Raw genomic sequence first — 17,713 nt, 5'->3', positions numbered from 1 at the left:
TTTGAAGGAAATAGCATTCCTAAGACTGTTAATTTAGACTTGGTTAGGTTTAATGTTGAACAATATATATATCCGGTTGTTCAGTGTTTTAATTGCTTTCGTTTCGGTCATACTGCTCGGCAATGCAAATCAACATCAAATCGTTGTAAAAAATGTAGTCAAACTCATAATAATAATGAAACATGCACTAACTCCCTATTTTGTTTACATTGCAACTCCACTGAACACAACTCACTCTCTAAACAGTGTCCTGCATTTAAACACCAATACAAAATAAAATCAATAATGGCTTTAGAAAACACTACCTTTAAAGAGGCAGAAACCATAGCTAACAATCCTTCATACGCCAAGGTAACTACAAATAATAGATTCGGTATCCTCAATACTATACAAAATTTCCCCGCCTTAACCCCTAACATCCCTGAAGGTACAAATCAAAATCAATCCTATGTACCTACCATTAAAAAAACAAGAAACAAGCGTAAAGCTATATCTCCTACTGCGATCAAAAACGCACCAACTTTCCCAAGATTTCCAAATGCTACAAACACCTCATCCCAACCTATAATCCCTAATCCCTACAGGGACGAGTTTATGGCGTATAAAGAAAAAATAGAATGTAAAATAATCAATGAAATTCCAGCCTTGATAGAAAATATCATCAAGAAAATTAACCCTAAAATATTTTTACCTAACTTACAAAAAAATACAAAAGAAGAAATTGAAAAAATGTTGAACAACCTAACAGATATTGAAAGCGATGGGGAACAACAGGACATTTAACATACTGCAGTGGAACTGTCAATCTATAAATAAACATAAACCTAGTTTACTTAATTATCTCGAGCACAATGTTGTTGATGTCATTCTGCTTAATGAAACATGGCTTTCTAAAAATAAAAATTTTGGTTTAACAGGTTACAACGTTATCAGAAGCGATAGACCTGATGGTTACGGTGGTGTAGCCATCCTCATATCAAATAACCTTTGTTTTACTGAAATTAATGTAACGAAAAACTTTAATAAAGGTATTGAAACGTGTGCAGTTTTTATAGAACAAATTAAATTGGTAATCGTTTGTATTTATAAACCACCCAAAGTGATAGTCAATAATAGAGATTGGGAAAAGCTTTTAACTCAATTTAGTGGTAGAGTTGTCATTGGTGGGGACTTCAATGGACACCACAGTAGGTGGGGTTCCTTGAAGGATTCCGCTCAGGGCAAGTGTATAGTAGACGCGCTTGATAACAGTAATTTAGTTCTGCTAAACGACTGTAGACCGACCAAAGTAACAAGACCTAATGAACTTCCATCAATGGTGGATCTATCCCTTGTTACACCAAATCTAATTGGATATACCACATGGGATCCTGTTTCCGATACTCTGGGTTCAACTCACTTACCTATAGTAATCACCATCGACTTGGACTATCACCCATGTACAATAATTCCTTCATCCAAATGGAAAGAGTCTTCAGCAAACTGGAATATCTTTAAAGGCCATATAGAAAAAACATTATCCGAAAATATAACCGATAATATCACTTCAGCGGAACGTTTTGACTTCCTGTTAAAGACAATTGACGATGCTGCCTCATTTTCTATGAATATCAAAAATTCCTTTCAGCCAAAATCTCGAATTCCAGTCTGGTGGGATTATGAATGCAAAAATATGATCATTTCACGAAAAGTTGCATACAAAAGATACATTGAAGCATCAAATTTTGAAAACTATATTAAATACAAACAAATTCAAGCCAAAAGTAAACTCCTCTTTACAAACAAACAAAAAAGTTCGTGGATTAACTTTGTAAATACTTTAAACAAAAATACTCCCATCAGTAAAATTTGGAATTTTGTTAATAAACTAGTGAATAAAAATTACCGTACAAGACGATATCCCCTGCCAAATGAACTAATAGAAGAGTTGCTCGACAAATTTGCTCCGCCATATGTTGACCTTCCTATTCAGGATAACAATAAAACTAGTAAATACAATATTTTCCAGAAAAGTTTTGATATGATAGAATTTGAGGCTGCACTTAAGTCTTCAAAGTCCTCGGCTCCGGGGCGCGATCAAATTACTTATAACATAATATATGAATTACCTCTTATAGCTAAACAAAGTTTACTAACAATTTTCAACGATTGGCTTTTCAATGGAAGATATGTGGATCATATGAAAGAAATAGTTATTTGTTTAATTCTTAAACCTAATAAAGATAAAACACTCTCCTCTTCTTACAGACCGATATCATTAATGTCTTGCATATGCAAGACATTTGAAAGACTTATTAAGACTCGATTAGAATGGCTTGTAGAACATTATAGTATCCTTCCAAGTACACAATATGGATTTAGGGCTAGTGTTGGTACACTGGATGCAATATCACATTTAGTTACCGACATTCAAATAACGTTTTCCAGAAACAATTATCTTGCTTGTTTTTTTTTAGACCTAAAAGGGGCATATGATTCTGTTAATTTATCCATTTTACACAAAAAACTATATGATATAGGATTACCTCAAAATATAGCGACTAATATTGTTCATCTTTATAATAATCGTGTTATATATATTAAAGATCATTTAAACCAACTACACGGTCCTAGAATTGCTCATACAGGTCTTCCACAAGGATCAGTTTTAAGTCCGTTATTGTTCAACATATTTTCAGCAAGTATTCATGGCATTTTTGACAACACAATCAATTGCATCCAATACGCTGATGACATATGCATCTATACAGAGCGTAACTCGTATACTGACTGCCTGGAGGCTCTGGAATCCATCATGCAAAACGTTAATAACTGGGTAAAAAATCATGGACTGACCATTTCCCCTGACAAATCAGCCACAATGATATTCACTAGACATAGGATTCGTACGCCTGACAAAATAAAGTTGTCTGGATATGATATACCTATTGTCAAAGAATACAAATATCTTGGCATTCTTCTTGATCCCAAACTCTTATGGTCAAAACATGTGGAATATATAAAAAGTAGGTGTGAAAAAGGTATTAATATTCTTAAATGTGTTACTAATCGAAGATGGGGCGCTGACCCTAAAGTTGCATTGATGTTTTACAGAGCCTACGTGCGATCTATTGTAGACTATGGTTGCATTCTGTATGGTGCCGCCAGTAACACAAACTTATTAACTGTAGACCGCATTCAGTTTAAATGTCTAAGAATATGCTTGGGCACCATGAAGTCTACTCCTTGCCCTGTACTACTTGCTGAAAGTAATGAAATACCTCTTCAAAATCGTCGAGAAATTATGGCAATTAAACATATCCTGAAGCTAAGATTAAATAATAATAATCTACTTAGTCAACTGTATGAGTTATCTATTGAAAACCTCTCAAATAAATACTGGCGCATAAAAAATTCTCCTCCACTTGCTGATGCTTTCTTAGAAACTAATGAGTATCCTAATATCTATGGCAAAGAAAAAAGATTACCAATATATAAAGCTAATTTTCAGGTAACATTAAATAAACCAAAAGTCATTATACCAAAGTACACAGAATCCCCACAAATAAACTTTGTCTTACTTAGATCCATATTGAGTGACTATAATGATCACGTAATAATGTATACCGATGGTTCCAAAAAAGAGGATGGTGCCACAGGTTGCGCTGTTTACATTCCACATAAAAGCGAATCTTTGAAAATTAAACTTCCATCACATTGTTCAATATATACTGCTGAAGCGGTAGCTATCGAAAAAGCATTAGATTGGCTAGATTCACACAATTTAAATAAAGCAGTAATATTATCAGATTCATTATCGGTCATTAAAGGATTAAACTCAGATATGACTCAACATAAAAGAAATAATATTCTTTGTGCTATTAAAAATAAAACATATAGTAAAGATATTACAGTTATTTGGGTTAAAAGTCACATTGGTATCGAGGGAAATGAACTGGTTGACCAGCTTGCTAAAGATGCGACCCATGTTGGACTCTATATTCCCATATTTACATTGGAGGACTTACAACAACATTATTATAACAAAATTTTTATAAATTGGAAAGAAAAATGGAAAAACATAGCAACGAATTCAAATAATCAATATTATACTATCCACCCTACCTTGCCACAAGATGTTGACTATATTTTCAAATATGCAATGCCAAAGAAGTTAACAGCCACAATTACACGACTGAAAACTAATCACGGTGCATTCCCAGCTCACTTGGCTAAGTTAAATATTATCCCTTCTGGGGTGTGCTCATGCGATAATATATCACAATGTGACATCAACCATATTCTTTTTAAGTGCGATAAACATAGGTATGAAACAGATCAGCTGTATTCAAAACTATCAGAACTTAAAATTCAGACTCCCATAAACATCACCCATTTACTCTCCTTAGATAGTAGAGAAGTATACGAACTAATATGTAACTTTTTATTTAAAGTTGGTTACACTATTTAAAATCTAATATCTTACATTACAATTCTGTGGCTAAAGGACTAGTTTCCAAGCCAACTCACCAAACACACACACACACACACAAGGGCACTAGACAATGACATGCAGGGCTTAAGACCAAATGGCAAGCAAAGAAGATATGGGAGAATGAAGTAGTAAATTGTTTGTTATGTCCATTAAGCCGCAAATATCATATTTTCTAGGAGTTCCCTCGGTATGTGAACTTTCATTAAAAATGTTTTAATTTAGAAAATAATAAATTATTTCCATACTTTAGGATTTAGTTTCAATATCTAAGGTATTAATTCCTTAGGTTAGAAAGAAATCAAGACATTTATAATTCAAGAGGAAATGAAATAAAACAATACCATTTGAAAAAATACATATTGTTGTTTATTGTTGGAAATTTTTGTAATAGAATATTCGTGTTAATTTTCCAGACTCTATTAAATAAGATATTTAATATTTTTTATGGATAATGGGATTTTATGTAATCAGAAATTTTCTCTCCAATCATAATACAAGGTACACAAGGATGACCTGTAGTGGAAATAGGAAAGACACTGGCATCTGCAACCCTTAATCTTCTAATTCCAAAAACTTTCAAATTTGAATCAACCACTGCTCCTTGTTTTGGACTCCGTCCCATTGGACATGTAGACATTGGATGGAATGCTGTTGTAGTCATTTGTCGTAAGAAACAATACCAATAATCTTTAGATTTATATTTTAAGTGGCTACAAACTGGTAAAGGTTTGCTCATGTACTTTAGTTTGATACTCTGAAATGCCTTAGTTTCTGACAGCTTAAACATGAGTTGAATACATTGATATAACTCATCGATATCATTGTTTTGAGAATCGGATAAGAGATTTGGATTTATAAGGGGGTAGTCAAAAGGATTACTGCTTTTTAACCTGAGTGTACCTGTAGATTTTGGATCTGTATGTATTGCAATTAGACTGAGACCTAACGTATTATTCGACCAAAGAACTTCATTTATAGTGTCTTCCAAAAGAGAAACATTTTTTACAGGTGATGGTTTATGAATTACGTCCATAAAAATTTCCAGGTTAGGTACACCTTTTCTAGTCCTATTTTTAGTTTCATGAAAAGCTACAGCCTGGGTGTATGTTACTGCAGTGAGGGCACCACTACCTTTGAGATAGTCTTGCAATTGTTCTTTTATATTTTGTTTGGGTAAAGTTATATTTCCTGAAAACAGTAATTTTATATATAGATGATCTCTAAGTCTAGTTCCAACTTCTAAATTTTTAATCAAAGGTATTTTATTATATTTGAGATGTTTTTTGGGACCAACTCCAGACAGCATTAATATCTGCGGACTTGCAATAGCACCTGCAGAAAGTATAACCTCCTTTTTTGCTTTTACCCTGTAAGTATAACCACCCTTTGTGAACAAAACACTTTTAGCGGTTTTAGTTTTTTTACTAATTTCTATTTTGATCACATAACTTTGGGTTAAAACTTTAAGATTTGTTCTGTTTAGAAACGGTACTATAAAGGCCGAACCTATATCCTGCCTTTTGCCATTTTTGTTAAAAAGTTGGAAAATAGAAGCACCTTCTTGTCGATTACTGTTGTAGTCAATTATATGCGAGCCTAATTCTTTGTTGGCATCAAAAAAAATGTCATTGTATATAACGTTTGGTACTTTATGCTGCACATTTAACAGACCATTCGTTCCATGATACTTAAGATCCACTGGGGCTTTTTTGTTTGTCCAGTGAAAATTTTCCGACTTTTTAAAATATGGTAGAACCTTTGAGTAATTCCAGGAACTATCGTTTAATATTTTTGCCCAAGTGTTGTAGTCATCAGGATTGCCTCTACTCGATACCAATCCATTTATCAAAGACGTACCACCAACTCCTCTCCCTCTTGGAATATCACATATTTTATTCTCTGGTCCTAAAATAATAAAACAAAAAACAGTTTACACATTTCTGCAGATATCTGTATATAAGAGTACATATTACTGACTTTAAAAATCAGGCTATGATGATAAGTCACACCGTTTGTCCAGTAAGGTAACTACGCCACCTAGGAAAGAAATCTGAACTAACAGCATTTCACATTTTAATCATATTTTGTTCTTGAAACGATACAGTTGATTTATTACTAATTCATTCTACGAATTGATTAAAATATTGTAATTAGACATTTTACTACTTCAAAGCAATTAATTTTTTCGTAAAATTGTTAAAAATATAGGCTACTGTAATTGTAAGGTAAGATCAATGACGTATAATATATATTATTGTATGTCATTGGGTAAGATAAATATACATTTACTATAAATATAAAATGACGTTTAACAAACGGCAAAATTTTACCAAAATAAAATAAAGTTAAAACTAAATAAGATTAAATAAAGTTAAATAAAGATAAATTGAAATAAATAAAGTTAAATCAAGTTAAACAGAATTAAGTAACATTAAATACCAATTAAATAAACTTAAGTAAAAGCTACATCTGTAAAAACTCTGCTGTACCGTTTCTGCTTCATTTTCCATGTAAAATTCCATAAGAAAATGTAAAGGTTCATTCTGTTCATTTTTTGAGCGTTGTTGTGGGGGTAGAAAAGTTCGTCAGAACATGACATATGATACATCATTCGAAAGAAGAGGAGGTAGCGAATATGTTGAGATAAAAAATCACAAATTGCAGCATTGCCAAGAGGGCATTACATCATATCTCCTTTGGTATTAGTCCGATTGGAGTGTGTGATGCGTTATACGACATAGCAAATGAAAGGGGAGAATATAACGAATATATTCAGATAGAAAAATAAACAAGGCAACTACAAAAAGAGCACTTCACAGAATCTTCATTATTAATGAACGTATAGCAGCATACGAGATATCATAAGGCACCATAGATAAAAATAGATTTACTATAAGACAAATTTTGATTTATTGACTTAAAGAAGGCCTTTGGCTAAAAATAATCGAAAGCTAACATGCGACATATCAAATAAAAGGGGTGGATATAACGAATATATTCAGATAGAAAAAACAAACAAGGCAACTACTAAAAGGGCACTACACAGTATCTTCATTATTAACGCAGATATAGCGACATACAAGATATCATGGGGCACTATGGATAAAAATAGATTTATCATAAGACAAATTTGGTAGAGCCTATTATGACTTATGGGGCAGCAGTTTGGCAGATCACGAAAAAAGATAGAAAAAGAATAGAAGTAGTAGAAATGGATTTTCTAAGGAGAACGTGTGATGTATCAAAATAGATCATATCAGGAATGAAGATATTAGAAGTAGGACAAATACTGTATATTCCAGTGTAGACAGAATTGAAACGAGACAACTAGTATGGTATAGTAACGTGAAGCGAATGAATGAAGATAGATGGTCAAAGAAAGCTTTAAATTACATACCACAACAAAGAAGAAGAAAGGGAAGGCCTTTAGTTGCGTGAGAAGAAAATGTGAATGGATTAACAGAAAACGATAGCGGTCGAAATGCGAGAAGTGGCGAAGCGGCAGAAGCTGTAGGAACCTCGCTTATATATATATATATATATATATATATATATATATATATATATATATATATATATATATATATATATATATATATATATATATATATATATAAAGACAAATTTTGATTTATTGACTTAAAAAATACTTCGGGCTAAATACAAAATAAACAACATATCGAATCCTAACATGCGACATATCAAATGAAAGGGGCGGATGTAACGAATATATTCAGATATAAAAAATAAACAAGGCAACTACTAAAAGTGCACTACACAGTATCTTCATTAATAATGAACGTATAGCGACATACAACATATCATGGGGCACTATGGATAAACTTAGATTTATCACAAGACAAATTTTGATTTATTGACTTAAAGGAGGCCTCAGGCTGAGTACAAAATAAACAACTGATCGAATTCTAACATGCCATGTAGCAAATGAAAGGGGAGGATATAACGAACATATTCGGAGAGAAAAAACAAACAAAGAGGCTACCAAAAGGGCACTACAACTCATTTTTGTTATTAATGAACGTCTAGCGATATACGACATCACATGACACTATGGATGATAATAGACATATTTGCTTTATTTATAAAGCGTAAGTGAGCAGTATATTATATATAATATATGTAGCGTGCCATCAATATATATATATATATATATATATATATATATATATATAATACTTTATTATTTACTTGGATTATATGCAAACAGTTTATTATTTTAAAAATTTAATGACTGACTGTACATGACAATTGATTGCTTCCACCGTTGCATGTGACGGGCAAAGTTAGTAGTATTAAAATAAAAACTGTAAATTGTAGAACTAATGTATAAACAAACAGACTAATTTCATTTAAATAATAAAGACAATAAAGACAAAAGAAATACTTTACTGCTAAGTAAATCTAATGAGTCGTAAGAAGAATAACGTTTAAATCAACAAATGTATATTGTAAAATAAAAAGACAAAAAGAAAAATATAAATTTATAAACATGTTTATTATTTTTGAATCTTCTAAAAAAAAAATTTACTTTACTAATACTTACCAAGACATGCTGTAGTTTGTGGAATACTTTTGTAAGCCCAGTTATAACTAGAAGAAATACTATATTCAGAAAGTCCTGGGAACTGTATAATACCATTATCAGTAAAATTTCCCGCTTCTAGTACTAAAACCTTAAAATCTTTCCGTTCGGAGAGTCTGCTTGCGAGAACTGATCCAGTAACACCTCCACCAATAACGATGAAATCGTAAGAACCAAAAGCTGAAAAGTTTTTATTTGTTAATTGTAACCAAATTATAAAAACGTTGTCCATAGGGAAAAATCCAGATATATCAAACTTTCATAAAACCGAGAAAAACGCATATTTAAATTCAAAACCATAATGTGTCTTACGTTGAAACGTATAAAAAAACTCGAGAGCCAAAATTGCTCCATAAAAACATATGAACGGCATTGTACTGTTTTTATTTAGAAAAATGTGTTACACTCTATAAAATTCCAGAAAATTCTTGTCAACCGCAATTTGTCCATTGAAAGAACCTGCTTAGTCATCTGAAACAGAAAATTGTCAATGCTTTCAATAATGGGTTCATTAAATAGCTTTTATTTTGATCAAAAGGTATCAAAAATGACAGAACTATTGGTCGATCTAAAAAGGTGGCCACTAATACCAGGTTTTGTAGTCCACAAATTTTGGTTTGGGGAATTTTGAAACTGACCGGCTATTTTTGAAAGTGGCCGGTTTTGACAGGTGGCCGTTAAAACAGGTTTTACTGTAATATGTCTCATTAAAGATCCCTACCTCTGGTTGGAACACCAGGGCATTCGTCAAAATTTTCCGTTGGTGGAAGCGTGCACCGGGCGTCGGTGATTAGTCTTAATCACAGAAGTAGATCGACGCTGACGTTAAATAAAGAAATAAAAAAAAAATAATTATAATAATTTATCTGTTACGAGTGATTACACGGTAAGACGGGGAAAAAGTCCACAGCTGCAGGACCACAGAATCTCATTAAGCTCATTAAATCGCTGTGCTTGGTTTTTGATATTGCGAGGGGTCCTGAAACAACATACAGGGAATAATATTATAATTTCTTGTGATACCTTATACCTTACCTGAGTAGGCTGGTAATGGTAATTCAAATTTTCCATTCTTCAACTTCGTAGTTGTTGAGGTCATTCGTTTCTTCAAGATGCTTGACAAGAATGGTCCATTGTAAGAAGATCGATGATTTATGAGTCGGCTGTGCTCCGAACATACTTATTGTCCAAAAATGATTTCGAGTCCAAAACTATTTTTCTTGTTATTTTCACGACGATGAATGGAGACGGCTTTACGCGTGACGCATGTCTCTAAACTCTTTTGGTAATTCAAAAGGTGTTTTTAGATTCCACAGTCCAACAGTCTTATCACACCCTAAGTATGAATGTTCACGGATGTGATATGTAATTTTTATTTCACGAAGCCCATGGATTTTGTTGTTCACGATATAACGTATGAATCGGAATATTGTAAAATTTTTGTTTTGTCCTCCAGCTGAGACACAAAAAATTTTTAACTCCTCAACTTCATCATCCAATAAGTTATTAATAAAATGTAATAAAAACGATGCCACCTCATTGGAACCTTTTTGGGAATTCACTCGTGGTAAGACTAAAAAAAAATGGATTTTTTTTCTAGAAATAGAGAATACTTTTTTTTACATTCAGTTCTGCAGATAGGTAAATTTTTTTGGTTTTTTTTGATACTATAATGGCTTTGTCGACCCTTGAAACTTCCGATGTGATCCCGTATCAATTGTTTTGTGGCATCTGGCAACTTCCTGTGTCCGGAACTATGCTTTCCCCTATCATCTATCGGGGCTTCTACAGTTTCTGTAACGGATTGTTTGATATACGTTAGTTTGTTTTCCGTTATTCCATGTAATGAACAAAATGCCTTCAAAAAAACTGGGATCTCTTGTCCGTTAACACGAACGCGATAAGAAAAACTAGCAGTATGAAAACGAGCAGTATTTTCATTTGTGCGTGGTCTCCTTTGCCTTACAGGAAGTACAGTGATCAATCCAGCAAGATACGAGTTTTGTTCGTTTTGAGAAGGAAGTGCGTTGAATGACTGAAGGATTTTTTTTCTTTGTTCTTCACTCACCACATCGAAGCACTTATATCGTGAACAGTGACAAGATTCCCCAGCCTCATGAGTTGATAACTTCAGTTTTTTACTCACTTCACTGATCCGCCCGATTTTCTTCCTTTTTTTGGCAGCAGCGTTGCAACTTCTTCATTCTCTGAGTGAGAACTCGACATATTTCGTTTTAATGTGAATCACTACAAACAGTCAAAAGCGCAAACACAGGGTTCAAACGGTGTGAATAACACGACTGAAGGCAGTGACAGAGAACAACCCAACACAGTGTGTTCGGTTTTTCTATGGCAGTGATCTGTATTTGTCAGCGATAGCCCACTACCCCTACTCTCCCTTTTCCCTTTCCAGATTAGATACGTTGACCGCATATTGCCGCGTGTGAGAGAAGAAATAACCGTTACGGAAATGCGAACTTTTTGTTTAATAATAATTTTTAAATTAATCCAACGCTATCTACCGTGAAACTTGTGACATATCTGGTTCTTTCACTGGGCGCATTGACAAAGCTGGTTTTTTCCCAGTACCCCGAAACTTTGAAGTGTTATTACTTATGACAAGACTACATTATTTTGCCCTGTACGATAGCTGTAAAATGTGATACTCCGCGTGTTCTATAACATAGAATAGAAATCTGAAATTTGAAAAAAAAAATGACATGTCTGGTTTTTTCCCTTTAGTCTTTAATTATGTTTCTTATGAAGTCTCTTTTGCAGGTTGTCACACTACTCCGTCTCTAAAAATGATTGTTTACATCCTTCCAAGCTGTCTATTAAGTACTTTTCGTTATTCAGAAGATAGATATTCAGAAGAAAATCCTTACTTTTTCCCATACCTCTAAGAATATTTACGATGCTTTTATGTTGTGTCCAGAAGACACAAAACACTCTTTTATAAGCCTACGTGTCATTCTTGCTTTGATCACGATCCTTACCTAACTTTTATGGTTAATAAATTTACTCTTTAACCAACTGTGGAAGATTTTTTAAGACGAAGCTTGCATGAAGCATTTTCTACGAATACTAAGGGTAAATATTATTCATATTGCAACGTTTTGTCTTATTTAATGTCTTCTAACAATTTTAATTAATTTACAGTCTTTTAAAGCTAACACTAAAAACAAAATTAATTTATAACATTTTATTTACTTCACGCTACAAATATATCTGTTAGACTGAAACTCTACAATTTAATATCTCTTTTTAGTGGTATTTCAGTGGTATTTCTCTTTCAGTCTACATATTATGGTTTTGAAAGCTTTTTTACACATTTACCCAAAAACAATGTAAAACAAGTAACAAGTCAGCACGAGGTACTATCGCATCTTCTTCATGTGCCCTGTCCGTTCCGAACGTTGCCAATCAACATGGCTACTCTGACTTTGTTTACGGCAGATCTGAATAGTTCAGCAGATGACAATCCGAACCATTGCCGCAAGTTTTGGAGCCACGAGTGTCTTCTCCTCCCTGGACCCCTTCTGCTGTCTATTTTCCCTTGAACGATCAGTTGTAGTCTGAGTCTTTTTATGAGTCTTTTTATTATAAATTATTTTGATGTAGACCTTACAATTGTAACTGTTTCGTTTGGCGCCAGTAAAGTTCATTGATGATATTTAAATCTTTTGTGTCTATTCCGGTCATTAAGGACCAGACAGGTCATTTTAAACATGATGATAAAAGGATGTCAAATTAATAATTATATGATTTTTAGCCCAGGTTTCTTATTTGAGTTCAGAAGTACCTTTACCTTTTATAGTTTTCGATAAAAAGAGAAGTTAAAGGGAATAAATCAAGTAATTAAACTTTGGGCAATACAATTAAAATATAATGATGAAATACCTTTAAAAATTTTCATACAAATAAATAAATCCCCTAAAATTTAAAAATTGAGACACATTACACATATCGTGCACCTCAAAAAGACAGAAGACAACAGTCTAATAAAGCTAGGTATCGTAAAGTAAAGTAGGTAGGTAGTAGGTAACTTTATTTTGCTATTAACCCTTTTTTTTGTTGTTTGAAACGTTCTAAACGTTTGGCATTCCTTTCCTCAGGTAGCCTAGCTTCCTACTTGGATGAGTTGTTGCTCTGCAATCCTCAGAGTCTTCTAATATTATTGAAAGAAATTGGTCGCATTGCCCCTGTAGTAATCCTTTTCCAAGTTAACATGCTCCTTTTCTAACTTGGTTGCACCGTACTGAACACGATCAATAGTCAGAAATACGTAACGTATCCTTCCATCTTATACACATACACTGGAGTGCAAAATCAACCGGGCACTCAGATTTTTTTGTATTTTTTCGTTTTTAGACAAAAACTTATTTAATTTTTTTGAATTTTATTTTATGCCTTATTAGTGATAACGTTTTTTTCTTTTTCGAACCCGTTTAGATGATTTTTACAACAACAACCGTCCTACACAAACTTTTTGTTATTAATGTGAAATAGTGTCTTAAATTGAACATAATTATTTTAAGTTTATTTAAGTGTTTGCAAGTTTGCCTTAAGTTTTGTTTGTTTTCTTCTTTTCAAAAATTGCAATAAAAAATGATGATAACAAAAGAAGTAGCACAAGTTGTTTTAAAGTGTTTGCAAGTTTGCCTTAAGTTTTGTTTGTTTTCTTCTTTTCAAAAATTGCAATAAAAAAAGGTTTAGGAATTTCTCGAAGTACAGTGTTTGGTGCAGTAGAACTATTTCGAGAAACAGGACAATACACCAGCAGGTCAGGTCAAGATACATGAAGAACCACAGGTCAATTTGGTCACTTTTTTAGATTACAAGCGTTACTCGATCGCACACTATCACAACCAGTACTTATTCAATTAAATGATGTCCATAGAACACAGTTTCCATTTATACCGTTCAAAGACGCTTAACTAAGTATGGATTAAGATCCAGAATAGCTGTCTTAATCTCAATGTCATCTTAATTGGGATATTGAAGAATGGAGTGCTTTGTTATTCACGGATGAATCAAGCTTTAACAGATACTCATCAAATGTGCGGCCTACGATTTAGAGAAGAACATTATCGCCAGATAGATGTGAACGTTATCACCAATGTTGTTTTACTGCCAGAGTTCAATTTGGTGAAGATGGTATAATGGTGTGCACAAGCATTTCTCTAACGGCTCATACAGAAACTGCTACAATCCTAGGGGGCAATTTAAACGCTGAAAGGTATATTAAACAATATTGGTAAGATCATGTAGTGTCATTTGCCTCACTTGTTGGAGAAAATTTTCGTCTGATGCAAGAAAATGCTTGTCTATACATTGCAAGAATAACACGGAATTACTTGGGTGAAATTAAGATTCCTTTATAGCCACGGCTCCCAAGGAGTCCAGACTTAAATCTAATAGAGCATGCATGGGATATTCTGGGATGACGTATTCGACGTAACCATGTTCAGTTTCAAATCATCAATGACGTGGAGCAAGCAGTTTGTGGCAAATGGAAATCAATTCCTCAGGAAGAATTTGCTGGTTAATCCGAAGTATGCCTGATCGAATGAGCGCAGTAATTAGGAGTCGTGGAGCTAATACACTCTACTAACTATCGTTTTTTTTTATTAAAATATGTTCAAAATTAAAATACTGAACTTTTGTTTCTTTGCAGATTTTCAAATTTTTATTGAATTTTTTCAATTGTAGTAATTGTCTATCGTTTATTATATTCGAACGACTGTGGAATCTCGGGTGAGTACAGGGTTTCCCATTATATTTTGACCCCCAACTTATTTTCCTTAATTTCGGGAATACAAAAAAAAAGTTTCAAATAAAAGTTGTATTATTTTATCTGTACCGACCAACAGTGTAGCAACAGACCAAATTTTGTATACAGGGAGTGTCCAATAAAATGCATCTTCAATATTCCAAATGGGGCACCCTGTATTTTTTTTTATAGTTTTGAGTAGCCCTGCATTTCCTGATTACAAATATATAACATAGTGTAGCATTAGTTTTGTTCTATAATGGCGTCTGGTACTTATACTATACTAAGATAAAAAAAATATATTTAGAAAGTCAACAAAATGAATGACTTAATACTACATTTAAGATACAATACTACATTTAAGAATAGATGCTCAAAGAGCCCTCCATTGTTATCAATGCACAAGTAATATCTTCGTCTCAAATTTTCTAATGCGTCAGATATTGTGTTATTATGACCATTTAAATTTTCAATTTTCGCGCGAACTTTTGCCGTGATAGTGTTAATATTTGTATTTGAATCAAAATTTTCATTCAATCAAAATTCAATCACTTTTTCTTTTAAAAACCCCCATAAAAAGCTAGCACATGGTGTTAAGTCGGGACTATTTGGTGGATATGTGATCCACATATTTAAATGTTCTTTGAACGTCATATAAAAATAATTAGGATTATTGTTCAAATTTGTAAGCATGTCTAGTTTCGGAGTTTTCTAAAATAACATTTTTTCTTCCATTTCTTCCGTTCAAACATTTTTTCATTTATGACATGGCGATAATTATATAAAAATGTATTTGCAGAAGGAGTCTGTCGATCTGGATAAATCAGCCTATATTCTCTTGTCGTTTGCTTGTTTTTATTATTTTTTACATACATTGAGAATATATCTACTTTTTCATCTGCAGTATAACCCATTTCGATGTGAGGACTGACAGTTTATAATAAATTAATAATTGTTTCATTTTGAAATGTCAGTCGCATAGCCACCTATGGTTACCCTTTTCTAGTACCATATGCCATTATAGAATAAAACTAATACTGCATAATGTTATATATTGTTAATCAGGAAATGCAGGGCTACTCAAAACTATAAAAAAATACAGGGTGTCCCATTTGAAATATTGAAAGATGCATTTTATTGGGCACTCCCTGTATACAAAATTTGATCTGTTGCTACATTATTGGTCGGTACAGATAAAATAATACAACTTTTATTTAAAATTTTTTTTTGTATTCCCGAAATTAAGGAAAATAAGTGGGGGTCAAAATATAATGAGAAACCCGGTACATATGCGACAAAGAGAGTTTTATTTTTATAAAATTCTCATCTTTGTCAGATTTGAACTAATAACCCCTCAGTTAATAACTAACTGAGTTTTTTATGCTCAGAAACTTTTTAGATAAGATAACTTTTATCAATGCGCCACCAAGGCGTTTAATATTATAATAATTAAACAAAATAAAATGCTTACCCTTAATTGGTTTCTGACGGGCTTTATAAATACTTGCATCTATAGGTAACTTATAGTTTGAACTATCCTTTATACCTTTTTCTATAATATCTTCATAGTGTTTGATGGTCTCACTTATTTGTGTATATGTTATTGTAACATAACAAGAAATTAAGAGTATTGTCGTCCATTCCATTTTTAGTATATTATTTTTTGTTTCGTCAATATAAACGATAACTTTATAAGAAATGCAGTATATTTTGTGATATAAATAATATATTTAAATTTTAATATAAAATTAATTTGCATCAGATTAAGTTCTTACGCACTTGACAAAAAGACTAAATTATTTAGTGGTTTATTTTTATTTAATGTCAATGTCAAGAAATAATTCCAGATAATGCGTAAAAACTCTGTAAACCGATGGTATATAAAAATGTTCTAAAACACTTAAAAATGTAAAATACATTCTAAAAATACATAATAATATACAAAATAAAAAATTATTTTCCTCTCTTTTTTATCAAAAACCAACTTTACACAGTGGGGAAAACAATTAACAAAAATTAACAATATCCTAAAAAAAAATAATAACAGTTGTTTTTATAAACATAGAAGTATAATTTTATATAAAAGACAACAAAAATAAACAGAAAAATAAATATTTTATTGATAAATTATGCTTATCAAATTATTCCGTAAATTTTATAGTGATATAAATATTGTTCTGAAGCTATGATATAAATAATATGATAATTCCATCTATCCTCCTCGCATACACTCTCGCTAGATCTTTGGTATCACATCTGCAACAACATACAGAGCCTTATTTGACGCTGTCCTATAGTCGCTAGATACCCTGAGGAGCATTCGCCTTTGCGATGCCTCCATCAGCTTGACGTATTTCGTAGTGCTGCACCACACGGGGGACCGACTGGAAAACCCCCTTTAGCACCCTTCTTTTGGTACTACCTGAGCCTTCAATGTTCGGCATTAGCTGCATCAAGGCCTCCACACTTCGGTTTGCCTTCCCCACCGTCTTTTGGACGTGTACTCCAAAGCTCAGTCCCTACGGCAGCCAGGCTCAGAGATACTTAAGCGATTTAACCGGTGCAACTTCCACTCCTTTCACTATAAAGTGAAGAGAAGATTTGTCCCGGCTACGTTTGAAAACTACCACCTTAGTTTTCTGAGGTGCTAGCTGTAGATGGTTCTCTCTGATCCACCTACTAATACGACGCAGTGCTGTGTTAGCCGCATTAGTTATGTCAGTTTTCTGACTCGCCTTCGCAACCAGTGTGAGATCATCGGAATAAGCTACAAGAGTGCATCTCATTGGCATCTGTAGCCTCAGCACCCCGTCTTACAGGACATTCCACAGGGTGGAACATAGTACTGAACCAAAGCAAAGAC

The 17,713-nt window shown here is 33.0% G+C and overlaps 1 protein-coding gene across 1 annotated transcript; it reads right to left on the bottom strand.

Moving 5' to 3' along the window:
* Positions 1-4,545: 4,545 nt before the first annotated feature.
* Positions 4,546-16,570, bottom strand: LOC140434668 (glucose dehydrogenase [FAD, quinone]-like). Its single transcript, XM_072523088.1, has 3 exons — positions 16,322-16,570; positions 9,039-9,257; positions 4,546-6,379 (listed from the first exon to the last, which is right to left on the bottom strand). The coding sequence occupies exons 1-3, from the start codon at positions 16,494-16,496 to the stop codon at positions 4,917-4,919; spliced, it is 1,857 nt and encodes a 618-aa protein (XP_072379189.1). The 5' UTR covers positions 16,497-16,570; the 3' UTR covers positions 4,546-4,916.
* Between the last annotated feature and the right edge of the window lie 1,143 nt (positions 16,571-17,713).

Source organism: Diabrotica undecimpunctata, chromosome 2 (genome assembly GCF_040954645.1).
Source record: "Diabrotica undecimpunctata isolate CICGRU chromosome 2, icDiaUnde3, whole genome shotgun sequence".
NCBI classification, from domain to species: Eukaryota; Metazoa; Arthropoda; class Insecta; order Coleoptera; family Chrysomelidae; genus Diabrotica; species Diabrotica undecimpunctata.
Note: the sequence above shows the minus strand (reverse complement) of the source record. Positions and strands in the feature narration are given on the sequence as shown.

What these genes read in the sequence shown, in the direction of transcription:
- LOC140434668 (XM_072523088.1), bottom strand. Translation starts at nt 16,496, where the DNA reads ATGGAATGGACGACAATACTCTTAATTTCTTGTTATGTTACAATAACA. An exon ending in CCGTCAGAAACCAATTAAGG is followed by an intron (nt 9,258 to 16,321) that starts GTAAGCATTTTA and finishes AAAACTTTTCAG; the next exon opens with CTTTTGGTTCTTACGATTTC. An exon ending in ACAAACTACAGCATGTCTTG is followed by an intron (nt 6,380 to 9,038) that starts GTAAGTATTAGT and finishes TTATTATTTTAG; the next exon opens with GACCAGAGAATAAAATATGT.